General features: G+C 38.5%; 1 protein-coding gene across 2 annotated transcripts; it reads right to left on the bottom strand.

Annotated features, from left to right (window-relative positions):
• On the bottom strand, positions 1-13583 carry LOC127794428 (receptor-like serine/threonine-protein kinase ALE2). 2 transcript variants are annotated; one of them, XM_052325490.1, is made up of 11 exons: positions 12889-13583; positions 11963-12058; positions 10453-10575; positions 10142-10348; positions 9930-10037; positions 9714-9821; positions 9220-9591; positions 8530-8820; positions 2298-2690; positions 1937-2180; positions 1-1115 (listed from the first exon to the last, which is right to left on the bottom strand). In XM_052325490.1, exons 1-11 carry the CDS (start codon positions 12956-12958, stop codon positions 422-424), a joined length of 2706 nt encoding a protein of 901 aa, XP_052181450.1. In that variant the 5' UTR covers positions 12959-13583; the 3' UTR covers positions 1-421. The 2 variants fall into 2 exon arrangements, with proteins under 2 accessions (XP_052181450.1, XP_052181451.1); XM_052325491.1 differs by having other exon boundaries at positions 2298-2687; positions 12889-13582.

The raw sequence follows: 13583 nt of genomic DNA on the forward strand, positions 1-13583 counted from the left end.
TGCAACAAGAGATTAACAGACACAAATGGTAGGAGGTTTCTCAAGAAATGAGGTTCGTAGGCTGCTGCTTAAATCACTATCTCAAGTGAAGGAGGCACATGCACGCTTACAGAAGTAGGCTGATTAAGTAAAAGGTTCACAAAGGATTCAAAGAGTCTCTCAATTCATGCAAACAAAGAAAACACAAGACACTTCACCATTTGCAACAGAGAAACTGTTATGCACAATAGCAGGATCACCCGGAAAAACCCAAGATATTCATCCAATGCTCATGAATATCATCTGTTCTGGTTCGGTGATTCCAGGTTTTTGAATGCTTCACTGCCACAGAGAAACCGACGAGAACTGAAGGCGACTGCAATTCATGCGTTGTTTCAGTCATGTCGAGAGCTTTCGTTATGGTGGTGCAGATTGGAAAGGTTTAACGAGATCCAGGCCATAGTCTTAGCGAAAATCCTCGCTCGCTCATGGTGCCCCGAGAGAGCCCTCTTAACCTTTGCCAGAATGGCCTTCCTCTTCCCATTCCCAGAGGTGCAGAATTATATTGCTTTCTAAAAGATCCATGCTCCTCTTCTTCAAACCTAGCCGATGCACTAACAAAGTCTGAAGCTGATAACGCCGGCTTCGCATCAAAGATAGAATCATCATTGCCAGGTATTGGATAATGGCCGACTGAGGCTCTCATGAGCTCACTTGAAACTCCACTAGTCTTCATTTCCAAATCGATAGAGAGTTCATCCTGGCTGCAAGTTCTTGATGCCGGCTCTTTTATGTCATCAAACTCACTGCAGACAAGATTCAAGGCCTGAACAACTTCCCCCATGAAAGGACGGTGCGACACTTCTGGTTGCACACACATTGACGCAATTGCCGCTACCTTGGCTGCATTATCATATGGAATGTTTGGCTTCAGAGCAGGGTCGATGATCATTTCTAAACCCTCCCTGGTTGTGAGGAGAGGACGAGCCCAAGCAACCAGATTCTCTTGACCTGGAGGCTGTGACAAGTCTACAGGCTTTCTTCCTGTTAGGAGCTCGAGGAGGACTACACCATAGCTGTAAACATCGCTCTTCACCAGAAGATGACCGGTCATTGCGTATTCTGGAGCCAAGTAACTGCAGAAAAGAACGTTCACCAGACAAGAAGGTCGAAGAATTAAGAGCAGAAAAACACCATGGCAGATATTTAGGCACTGAACTATACTGATACTGATTGAATCCTTGTATGTTCAAGCAGAGGCAAATAATGAACAGAAGAGGGAATCATCTCCTTAGTTCAAGGCCAGCAGCATGAATACACTTGTGCTTTTCACTGTGCAGGATGCCATTTTTTGTTTCAATCTCAAGCTCAGCAACCAAGAACAGAAGCATCGAAAATTTCAGGCCCTCGTTTATTTAGGAATATTGCAGCATTAGGATTTTTTTCCTCTTTCAATTATATTGTTTGAAATTGTGATTCTCAGATTAGTATGATTAAGTGGATACATATAAATACTTGACAAACGTAAAGCTAATCTAGATGATTGAATTACTATGTGTTGAATATCGAATATCTAATTTCCTCCATAGAATCTCTGCCTCCAGTTTCATCTTCTGTCTCATTTTTGTGTTCTTCTCTCGCTATTCTTCTAATTGTCTCACTGTTCTCTTCTCTGCCTTCTTTTCTGTTCTCCTCATCCTTCATCAACAGGTCCTCTTTTTTTTTTTTTTTTATAGTAAGATTAGTAGGACTTTGCTAGGTAAGTTCTTACATCTACTGGCATGATGAGTATGACGTGGATCTTACATTGTTAATTTAGTCCTAGGACAAAATTTTATTGACTCCAGTCCCTGCTACCGGTGCCATTACCATTAATTACCATAACTACTGTTCATATTCATACAATAATAGGGTGTTAGGACATATGAAACAACGCTTCGAGAATAAGAGTTCTTACCCAAAAGTTCCCATGACATGTGTCGAGATGTGTTTGTTTCCCTCTTCCAATGCGGATCTAGCCAATCCAAAATCTGAAACTTTTGGTGTAAAATCATGTTCTAACAAAATGTTGCTGGACTTGAAGTCCCTATGTATAACACGAGGGCTTGAGTCTTCATGCAGGTAAGCCAAACCCCGTGCTGCACCGAGGGCAATCTTCATTCGAGAACCCCAATCAAGAGGGGCAGCTGCCTTGTCAACTCCTGAAAGCACGTGAAAAGAAAACAATGAGAACACATCTAGTTGGCTAGAAATGAAAATGGAGAACTTTGATCAAATAACTGCAAAGATCTTAGAATATCATTTCAATAGGTATCTACCATGTAAATGGGATTCGACACTTCCATTGGGAATTAGTTCATAGATCAGGCAGCGAGTATGTTCTTCAGTGCAAATACCAATTAATTTGACCAAGTTTCTGTGGTGCAGACGACTAAGCATCTCAACTTCTGCTAAGAACTCACGGGTGCCCTGATGGTCATCTCTCTTGAGAACTTTCACAGCTACGTTCCGTCCATCATCAAGAAGGCCACTATAGACAAGTCCAAACCCACCTTCCCCGAGTATCCTTGTTCCATCAAAATGATCTGTGGCTCTCTCTATTTCATGTAGGTTGAAAATCTTGGCAGTTCCTGTATATGCAAACAAGCTAGAACTCAAGGACCGAGATGCAGAACTGGTCCTGCTTCCAAATGTCGATCTGGCATCCCCTGCTGAATTCATGTTCGTTATTGTCTTAAAAAGAACTTGGCATAAATGAAATGATGACCCTCTGGTATTCTAGACCAAGTTAACCAGAAATTAAGAGTAAATAAACTTGCCTCATAGAATCAAGATATGCAACCAGATTCAAGATGAAATACATGAAACAAGATCTTCAGAAGACAGTCATACTAGAACTGCAAATGTTGAGATGGATGATTCCCTTCCAAGGAAAATGTAGAATTCCAGCTGTGCATCACAATGTCCTACATGCTTTCTATCTGCTAGTGCCGTGAATGAAGAATGGGCTGCTTAGGCTTATCATCTTATTTGGAAGAAGAGCTTATCATCTTTAGAGTTATCTTATTTATCTGTTCATGTATTTTGTTTATCTTATGAATTAATCTAGTGTATAATCTAGTCCTAAAAATTAGGAGTCCTCATCCTAATATCTAGAAGCTAAAGTCTAGGAGAATTTTTAGGAAATCTTAGCCGAAGTTTATGTATATATTATAATCTATTCTCTAGGATTTGAGTAAGAAAAAAGGAGGAACAAGAGGTTCCAGTTTCTACATGGTATCAGAGCAGTAAATCTAATCCATTGCGGGCTTGTTTCTGATAAGCCGTCATGGCTAACACAGGCAAGATTTCAGCATCTGAAGTATCGTCCGGATCCAGAGGAATGGTCGTTCCAATGTCCAGCATCCCTGAAGGTCCTATTCTTCAGATTACTGGACACAAATTGAATGGCCAAAACTTCATCCAATGGTCACGATCAGTCATGTTGTTCGTCTGTGGAAGAGGCAAGGAAGATTACCTCACCGGAACTGTAGTGCAACCTCAAGAAACCGATCCTACCTACAAGATTTGGAAGGTAGAAAACAGCATGGTCATGTCATGGTTAATAAACTCCATGACGAATGCAACAGGAGAGAACTTCTTGTATTATAAAACCACAAAGGAGATATGGGATGCGGTTAAGGAGACTTACTCCAATGTTGATAATACATCAGAGGTGTTCGGAATAAAGAGTGTGCTTCATGAATTAAGGCAAAGAGATATGTCTGTAACAGACTATTTCAATGCTTTAACTCGCCAATGGCAGCAGCTGGATATTCTTGAAGAAAAATCGTGGAAGTGTTCAAAAGATTCTCAACAATACAAGAAGATTGTTGAAAAAGATCAAGTCTACCAATTCCTCCTTGGACTCAACAAAGATCTGGATGATGTGAGGGGAAGAATACTAAGTATTAAGCCTCTTCCTAGTGTCAAGGAAGTTTTCTCAGAAGTCTGTAGGGAGGAAAGCTGGAAGAAACTAATGCTGGGATCACATCACCCTTTTCTCCTAGCTGAAAACTCTGCCATGATAGCCCAAGGAAATTCCTCCAATCGAGACAAATAGCAGAAGAACAGACCAGTGTGCGAACACTGTAAGAAAATTGGGCATACTAAGGATATATATTGGAAGTTTCATGGCAAACTAGCAAACTGGAAACCAGCCCGAGAGAAAGAAGGACGTGGAAATACTGTTGAATCACAAATAAACGCCGAGGCCAATCCCTTCAGTAAAGAACAACTAGAAGCCCTTCAAAAGATACTGCAACAGACTCTTCAAAATAATTCTACTGGATCTAGTACACTAGCCTCAAAAGGTAACTTCCGTCATGCCCTAAGTGTCCAACAAGAAAATCCAAAGGCCTGGATAGTTGACTTAGGTGCAACAGATCATATCACAGGACATATATCTTTATTTAACAAGTATACTTCTTGTTCTGATAGTAAGTATACTGTCCGCATAGCAGATGGAACTCTATCCCAAGTAAAAGGCATAGGATCTGTTATGATTTTAGGGAGCATCAACCTTGAATCAGTTCTTTATGTCCCTAATCTCAATTGTAACTTACTTTCAGTGAGTAAGCTGACAAAGAGAGAAACTGCATCACTAAATTCTCTTCCAACTTGTGTGAATTTCAGGAATTGGACTCAGAGAAGAGGATTGGCAGTGCTAAGATGTGTTCAGGACTCTACTTACTTCGAGTTGAAGATGTTCAACTATCACAATCAAGTCCAAAACCATGTAGTGCACTAAACTCTAGCTTAAATACCCTTAGTCCAGCCATGTTGTGGCATTATCGATTAGGACATCCAAATTTCATGTATCTCAAGAAATTATTTCCCTCATTATTCAATAAGAAGGCTGTTCTTTATCAATGTGAGATTTGTCAACTTTCTAAGCATACTCGTGCTACATATCCTACTCGTTCTTACAAATCCTCGCATCCTTTTTCTATGATACATAGTGATATTTGGGGGCCATCTAGGGTCCACAATATCACCGGTGCTAAGTGGTTTGTCACATTCATTGATGACCACACTAGACTCACTTGGGTGTTCCTAATGAAAGAGAAATCAGAACTTGGAAATATTTTTGAACATTTCCACAGCATGATCATGAATCAGTTTCAAACCAAGATTCAAGTGTTCAAAACTGACAATGGGCAGGAGTATTTCCATTCCAATCTTAATGCCTACCTATCCAAACATGGTATTATTCACCAAACTTCGTGTGTTGACACTCCACAACAAAATGGAGTTGCCGAAAGGAAAAATAGACACCTTTTGGAAGTCACCAGATCTCTTATGTTAACATCCAACATCCCTAAACATCTTTGGGGTGAAGCAGTCCTCACTGCCACCTACCTTATAAACCGGATGCCTTCTCATGTGTTGAACTTCAAAACCCCATCTCAAACTCTTCTTAAAACCTACCCTCACACCAAATTACTCTCATCCATTCCCCTAAAAGTATTTGGGTGCACTGCATTTATTCATAATACTCAGCCGCAACGCAGCAAACTTGATCCAAAATCTATTAAGTGTGTCTTTCTTGGATATTCATCTCATCAAGGGGTTTACAAATACTATTCTCCAGCCACCAGAAAATTTTACAACACTATGGATATTACCTTCTTCGAAAATCAACCTTTTTACACCAGAATTGATATTCAGGGGAAGCATCACCCTCATGAGGAATATTAGTTTCAGGATCTTCAACCTACCTCTATAACCCCTCTACTTTAGCCTTCCAATGATCCTAAGGAGCTGATTGTGTATTCAAGGCGTCAAAAAACTCAAGGGAAAGTAGAGCATTGCAACATACCCACCACTGACCAAGAATCAACTCCAAATTTTGAACCTCCTGAAGTTGATACAGGTAATATACTTTATATTCCTACTCCTGAAGCTAACATTGAAACCCAAGTACAGGAGATCTCAGCTGATTTAAACAGCCTATAGCCCTGCGGAAAGGAGTCAAATCCTGTACCCGACATCCAATAGCGAAATTTGTCTCATATGACAAATTATCGCCCAGTTTTCGTGCATTTTCTACCCAATTGGACAATGTACAGATTCCAAAGGATATTTATGAAGCTCTCAGGGAACCTAAGTGGAAGATGGCAGTAATGGATGAAATTACAGCACTTGAAAAGAATGGCACCTGGGTGATAACTGATCTTCCCAAAGGTAAGTAACCAGTTGGTTGCAAGTGGATTTTTACAGTTAAATATAATGCTGATGGAAGTTTAAACTGATTCAAGGCCTGACTAGTTGCCAAAGGATTCACCCAATCTATGGAATAGACTACGAGGAGACATTTGCTCCAGTGGCCAAATTAAATTCATTTCGAGTCCTACTTACCTTAGCAGCAAACTTGATTGGCCACTTCACCAACTCGACATCAAGAATGCCTTTTTAAATGGTGACTTGGAAGAAGACGTGTATATGGAAATACCTCCAGGATTTGATAACCAAGGTAAGGATGGGAAAGTATGCAAACTCAGAAAATCATTATACGGGCTTAAGCAATCTCCAAGAGCATGGTTTGACCGACTCACTAGAGTTCTAAAAAGGTATGAATTCCTCCAATGCCAATCTGATCATATATTATTTGTGAAATTTTCAAAGGAAGGGAAAAGAGCTATTATTATTATGTATGTGGATGATATAATTATCACAAGAGATTTCAATGAAGAAATTAGTAATGCAAAGAGACTGTTAGCAAAGGAATTTGAAGTAAAAGACTTGGGATTCCTAAAGTAATTTCTCGGGATGGAAATAGCTCGATCAAAAAAGGGAATTTCTGTGACCCAAAGGAAATACGTGTTAGACTTATTAAAGGAGACAGATATGATTGGGTGCAAACCAGTTGAAACTCCAATGGATGCAGCCTACAAGTTTGATGAAATTCAAGGAGATAGATTAACAGACAAAGAGAGATACCAACGGCTTGTGGGAAAACTAATCTACCTCTTCCATACTCGACCTGACATCGGATTTGCAGTGGGCATGGTAAGTCGAAGCATGAATAATCCAACAAAAGTGCATCTTAAGGCTGTTCATCGAATTCTTCAGTATCTAAAAAGAAATCCAGGTGAGGGACTATACTTCAAGAAAACAGAAAATAAAGGAATAGATGTGTTCACTGATGCAGACTGGGCTGGTTCCATAAGTGACCGACGATCTATAACAAGCTATTGTTCCTATGTTTGGGGAAACCTTGTTACATGGAGGAGCAAAAAACAGTCAATGGTTGCAAGAAGTAGTGCTGAAGCAGAATATCGGGCCATGTCTCATGGAATATGTGAAGGAATATGGCTTATGAGGCTGCTAAGGGAGCTAAACATGCAAATCAGTATGTCTATGAGAGTATTATGTGATAACAAGGCCACAATAAGTACTGCAAAAGATTCAGTCCATCATGATCGAACCAAGCACATAGAATTGGATCGACACTTCATTAAAGAAAAGGTGGAAGCAGGTATGGTGAACTTAACTTATATTCCAACAGTGTCTCAAACTGCGAATATTCTAACAAAAGCACTGTCGAGACAGACCTTTGAGAAACTGAAGTCCAAGCTGGGTATGCTTGATATACACAGCCCAGCTTGAGAGGGAGTGTAGAATTACAGTTGTGCATCACAATGTCCTACATGCTTTCTATCTGCTAGTGTCGTGAATGAAGAATGGGCTGCTTAGGCTTATCATCTTATTTGGAAGAAGAGCTTATCATCTTTAGAGTTATCTTATTTATCTGTTCATGTATTTTGTTTATCTTATGAATTAATCTAGTGTATAATCTAGTCCTAAAAATTAGGAGTCCTCATCCTAATATCTAGAAGCTAAAGTCTAGGAGATTTTTTAGGAAATCTTAGCCGAAGTTTATGTATATATTGTAATCTATTCTCTAGGGTTTGAGTAAGAAAAAAGGAGGAACAAGAGATTCCAGTTTCTACAGAAAATAATATGATATGGATGCAGTTGTAGGACATTATAAATGGCACTAATCAAGGATAACATGTGCACATAGGCCAACAATTGTGCCGGTAAAGAGTGATTGTTTTTTCTAGATTGAAGGTTCTGAAAGGCCAATAATTTTATTGGCTGAGGCTGAAGCAAAATACATGATTTTCTTGGATCTGATTTGGAATATATATATCAACAGAGCCAGCTAGAAGAACTGAATTTATCTAGCTGAGCTAAGAAACTTGAATCAGGCAATATTGAGTTGAGTTGAATACAAAAACAGAAAATTAAGACTCTTGAGTAGGCAAGTGTTTAAGAAATTTCCATAATTGTGATTCTTGAGTAGGAAAAATGTACATTTTTATATACATATATATGTAGACAAGTAAATGTAAATTATTACGGCATTTGCATCTTCACTTAGTTCACATATTCTTTGATTGTAACAGATAAAATCATGTTCAAGCAGCTGCATAACATAGTTTCTATAAATTTCAACTTCCTAAAATATGTAATGAATTTTATCGTTTTAACAGAATCGATTACCTGATGGTTTTCTGTTGGAGGATATTAAAATATGTGGAGCTTGTGCTGGTTGATGCATGCAGCCAGATTTGAACAGCAAAAGCCAAATAACTGCTGTGCATACAACAAAAGCTGTAACAGATGATAGAACAATTACAGCAATCATACTTCCATTAGAACTTTCCTTCTTTTTCCTTGGCACATCAACACCTAAAGGTTTTATCATACTTGCATCATTGTCCTGGCCAGGATATGGATGACTATCTATAGTACTGATGCTTGAAGGGATTGAAGGAGGAGATGGTGGAAGACCTGTTGAGGTCAAAAGTTCAGCAGTGTATACAGACCCAAAAATACCTCTATAGAAGCTTAAGAAGTTTGTGAAACCAATTCAAGGAAGAACTGAAAATTATTTATTGAAGCTATTGAATTCAATGGTCTAGTTAGAAGGTTTCATATGACACACAAAAAGGAGGCATAGTGCATTGTGCTCAAAGAAATAATAAGAATTCAGCTGAGTCCAATGTTCTGTGCAGATTTTCAAATAACATACTTTTTGAGAAATTGGTTATCAATGTCTTTTAGTAGAATTTAAGTTTCTAATAATATAGTTTGCTTTAAATTGTTAAAACGCTTGTGTGAGATGAACATTGTATATCTTTGTTGAAGTCTTCCAAAGACAATCCTACAATCTGAAGATCAATGCACAACCTGGATAACGGACGTATACCACTTCATAGGCACCAAAGAGTGAAGTCTTTATTAAAACCTGTTTGTGCCAGAATTTCCTGTAGATCAAGAATGCAGTAGATGCGTCAAAATGTTCTCTTGATGGAACCAAGTTGATGAGAGCAATTGTTTTCTCTAGCTGTTGGCTGGCTGCATTTGCCCCCATAATGCGAACTTGACTTTGGTTAAGTGCAACACTGGAAGCAATTTCCTTGGCCAGTTCAGAGACCAAAGGGAAGAATGTGTACAAGGCAATGCTAAGGGACAGTCTAACTTCAATTGGCCACACACAACCACAGGGTGATCCAGGAGCTGTATATGTCAATGGCTCTGTGCATGTCACTGATGTACAATCTACAAATACAATAAGAAAATTCTTAATTTCTATGAACACGTGAAGTAGTTTTAATCACCAAATCTGAAAGTAATGCAGCCAGACTTGCACAACGGAGAACAACTTGTATATACAAGCATACCTTCATTAGGAGGAGGAGGTGGCAACGAGAAAAGTGGTGACGATGGTGGAGTAGCCTTCTTTTTAACTGAAGAGCTCTGTGGAGATATTGTAGGCGGACGGATAAGCACTTCCACAAACAGAAAATGACCACCATGTAGACACGTTAGTATTGATGTAACTGAAGTATAGGCTCCAACAAGAAACAAATGGAAAATAAATAGAAGTCTTGCCATACTGTTAAATTGGCCTGGTGTGGCTGCTGGTGATGGTGCAGGTACAGGATAACTTTGCCTTGTTGTAGAAGGAGAGGGAGAATGTAAAGGGGAGATTGAAGGGCCTAAACCTTTGTAAGAAAGAATTGAAAGGGCAAAAGAATTTTGACATGAATTTTTCACAGTAATGCTCATGAACTAAGTTGATTAATGCTCCTCAATCGAAACATCTTACCTTCACGACTATAAGTGGATGAAGGATGATATTTAGATTCTTTAGGAGCCAAGCTAGTTTTGTTCTTTGCATGATGATGCTTATAAAATGAGAATGACGATGAAGATGCAGAACCATGCACTGAATTTTTTGCATGATGTCTTAGAGATGATACTGAAGGAGCAAATGCTTTCATGGGGTGCTTCACAGCCTGGTGCTGAAAAGGGGCTGCAAGAAAAAACACATTATATTGGCAAGAGTGATGCACATTAAAATCATTTCCATCCATAAAGGTGAGTAGGACAAAAACTTGGGTGGAATTATGGAAGTACCTTTAGCGGGATAAGTAAAACTAGGTGACAAATTGTGCAATGCTTCATTTGGTTGTAGTGCTTGAATTCCATGTCTTTTCCAGTCAAAGCTTAGAGAAGTTGATATGGGAGAGATAATGGGGCCTGTGACATTTATTTGGACCAATCATATCTCAAATTCTAATAACAGAAGCATATATATGAATTCTATTTTTTCTACTGTAGAGTATAGAAACAATGATTAATTGATTATTGACATCTCTTCTCCTCTCCCAATACAACAGTTCCATTTTTCACATCTGTAGTTCCTGTATAACATTCTATTGGAATTCATGGTTGTATTAACTATCACCATCTGTTTTGGTTCATTTTAATATATAAGGCTAAATGGCTGAAAGTACTTGTAACATCCATTTTAAGAAAATAATTAGACAAATGTTGGGCTTGATGAAGACCTTGTATGTGCAAAATACATGTATCCAAAGGGTACAACCAGAAAAACTGCCTTGTTAGAATATATGAGAAATGAATGGCCTTATGGGAAGGTGATAATTTTCTGGGTGACAAGTTATTACAGTGTTAAAGAAATAGCAACACAAAATTGAGATTTAACAGGGACTTTTTGAAACAAGTACAGCAGTTAACAAGGATTTTGAGGTACACATAATCAGCCAGTTGTTGCTTTGCTCGTGGGTTTGGAATTCTGTTACTTGATTACGGTTAATACTTTAACCCATGCTACAAGGATTTGGGTATGGGTCTCAGGTGTCGGTGTCTGTGAACATGTCAGGCACCCAATTCTCACATCCAAGGACACATGATTAGGGACAAATTTTGAATTCTTAGATACCTTTTTCTTTAATTTAATTAATGGTAAGGGTGTTCAGGCTCTAGCATACAATTTATTGTGCTCAGAAATAAGTGTTTTATGCATAATTCTTTTCTTTCTTTCTTTCTTTTTGTGTGCTCAAGTTTTATGCATAATTTCATAAAGGAACTTTTTACTTTATCATATTTACTAAGCCCTCATCTTTGTAATATAGCCTTTACCATGGAGCTGAAAGATGTTGAGGAGGAGGGCAGCTAACTACTTCACCAATTCAGAAGGGTCCCTATAATGTAGACTTTATTACTAAGCTGAAAGCTGCTATGACAGGAGTGAGGTAGATAACTGCTCGAGAACAGCACAATCATTCAATGCGTGTAAGCATTTGGACGCGTATAACTTTTTCATACTTATGCACACACCCTTGATCAGGATGATATCCAACAAGATGGCAAGGCAAAACTATGATCTACTAGTATCTAGTGAGTAATTCATTGGCATAGGATGCTATCCAGTGAAGGCCATGAGGAGACATTGTTAACAAAAGCGCTTTCACGAGTATGAAATGATGTAAACTTAATTACTTCAGCGAAAATATTCTAAAGGTATTGGCACCAGCTGAAGTGAAGGAAAAATGGGAATCTATATTCTAATCTATAAATGTTATGTTTTAGAGACAGTTACAATTCTCTAGGAATGTCTGACCTGGTCTGGTGGTTTCATGAGAGCTGAGGACAGGTGTTCCTAGATTTAAACGAAGAACTGCTGAAGCTGCTGCAAGTGAAGGTATAGAGAAACCTGCTGAAGGGGGAAAAGCCAATATGTCACAGTCAAGAATTTAATTTCCATGTATGCCATCCAGATCGTACAAAAATCAAACAAATAAATAAATGAGAAATGGAATCTAGAACTGAACTTCTGACACAAAACTCATTCAGGGATAAAAATGCATGCATTTGCTTCAAAGGATTATCACCTTGAAATTAATTGTTGAAGATTAATCCTACTTGAGATGAATATGGAATATCTTTCCTTTTTTTTTTCAACATAAAATAGTTTGTTAGGCATTAATGAAGTTCAAGTGTTCGATATTGACATTCAAGAAACAATTGCCTGTTTGATGTCGAAAAGTGAAAATAAGATGAGATAAATAGAAAGCTCATATTCTTGAAAAGGTAAATACACCATCAACGATTCTTGATTAGCTGCTGAAGGTTACAAACACCAGTAAATTACCAATCTGGAAAAGAAAGCAGTGGTCAATTTTTGGAGCCACATCTGCTTGCAAAGAATAAAGGAGACTCTAAATCCTCCTTTTGCTTTTTCTGAATAAAGATCACAGCAATAGAAAATTGAAATGCAAATTCTCAATTAACCGGTTTGATGAAACAAGCTTAATTGAGATATACACTGGTCATAATCAAAAGAGGCTTCCTAACAAAATTAATTCCACATAAAACACATTCCTCTATCCCAATCCCTAAAGCCCAGGTAAGTTCAATTTTGATATCCCAAATCCTAATTCCACTCAGAATCCAAAATTTGAGAACCCCCAAATGGAGTTAATCAAGAAACTAAAAGCAGCAACCAAGTTCATCTCTAATTAACTCAAGGAAGAAGAAAACCATTACCTGCAGATCCACAAACTGATAAAGCACTGACAATTACGAGCTTAAAAATGAGAATCAGAGGCACCCCCATGTCCTTCAATCTGAAATCAGCCCTCAAGATCTTCCATTTCTGGCCCAACCAATCCAAGGGAGAAGTGAAAATGAAGAGAAATCAAGCGAGAGTTGGAGAAAACAGAGAAGTAAAGACATGGGTATTGGGGGTTTTAGATTACAGGAGGAGACCCACAAGCAGTACAAGTGAAGTAAGGAGAATGCAGTGTGTAGAGAGTACAACAAAGGGTTAGGTGAGGGGAAGGACTCAATTTTGGTGCCTTTCTTGAGACAAAGCCCTTGAGTTTATTACAGAACTTTGATTGGGGTTCTGATGGAATAGCTTCAGTTGTCATGAGTGATTAGAGATGTCTAAACTGATCGAGCAAAAGGCAAATCCAGCAAACCTACAGAAGTATCAGCCCCACCTCCCCTCTGAAAAGGGCGGTTTTGAGAGAGAGAGAGAGAGGAATCCAAAAGAATTGAGGATCAGTCAGAAGTTAGTTGGAGCGTAGAAAAAGATTGAATTGTGCTGATTTGTTTAACTTAGGGAATGCTTGACCCATTTCTTTATCAATTCCAAGCTGTAATCATTACTGTAGTGACCAGTGGCCTTTTGATATGAAGATTTGATCTTGGGATCAAAGCTTTTGTCAAACTGCTAC

Source organism: Diospyros lotus, chromosome 2, assembly GCF_014633365.1.
Source record: "Diospyros lotus cultivar Yz01 chromosome 2, ASM1463336v1, whole genome shotgun sequence".
NCBI classification, from domain to species: domain Eukaryota; kingdom Viridiplantae; phylum Streptophyta; class Magnoliopsida; order Ericales; family Ebenaceae; genus Diospyros; species Diospyros lotus.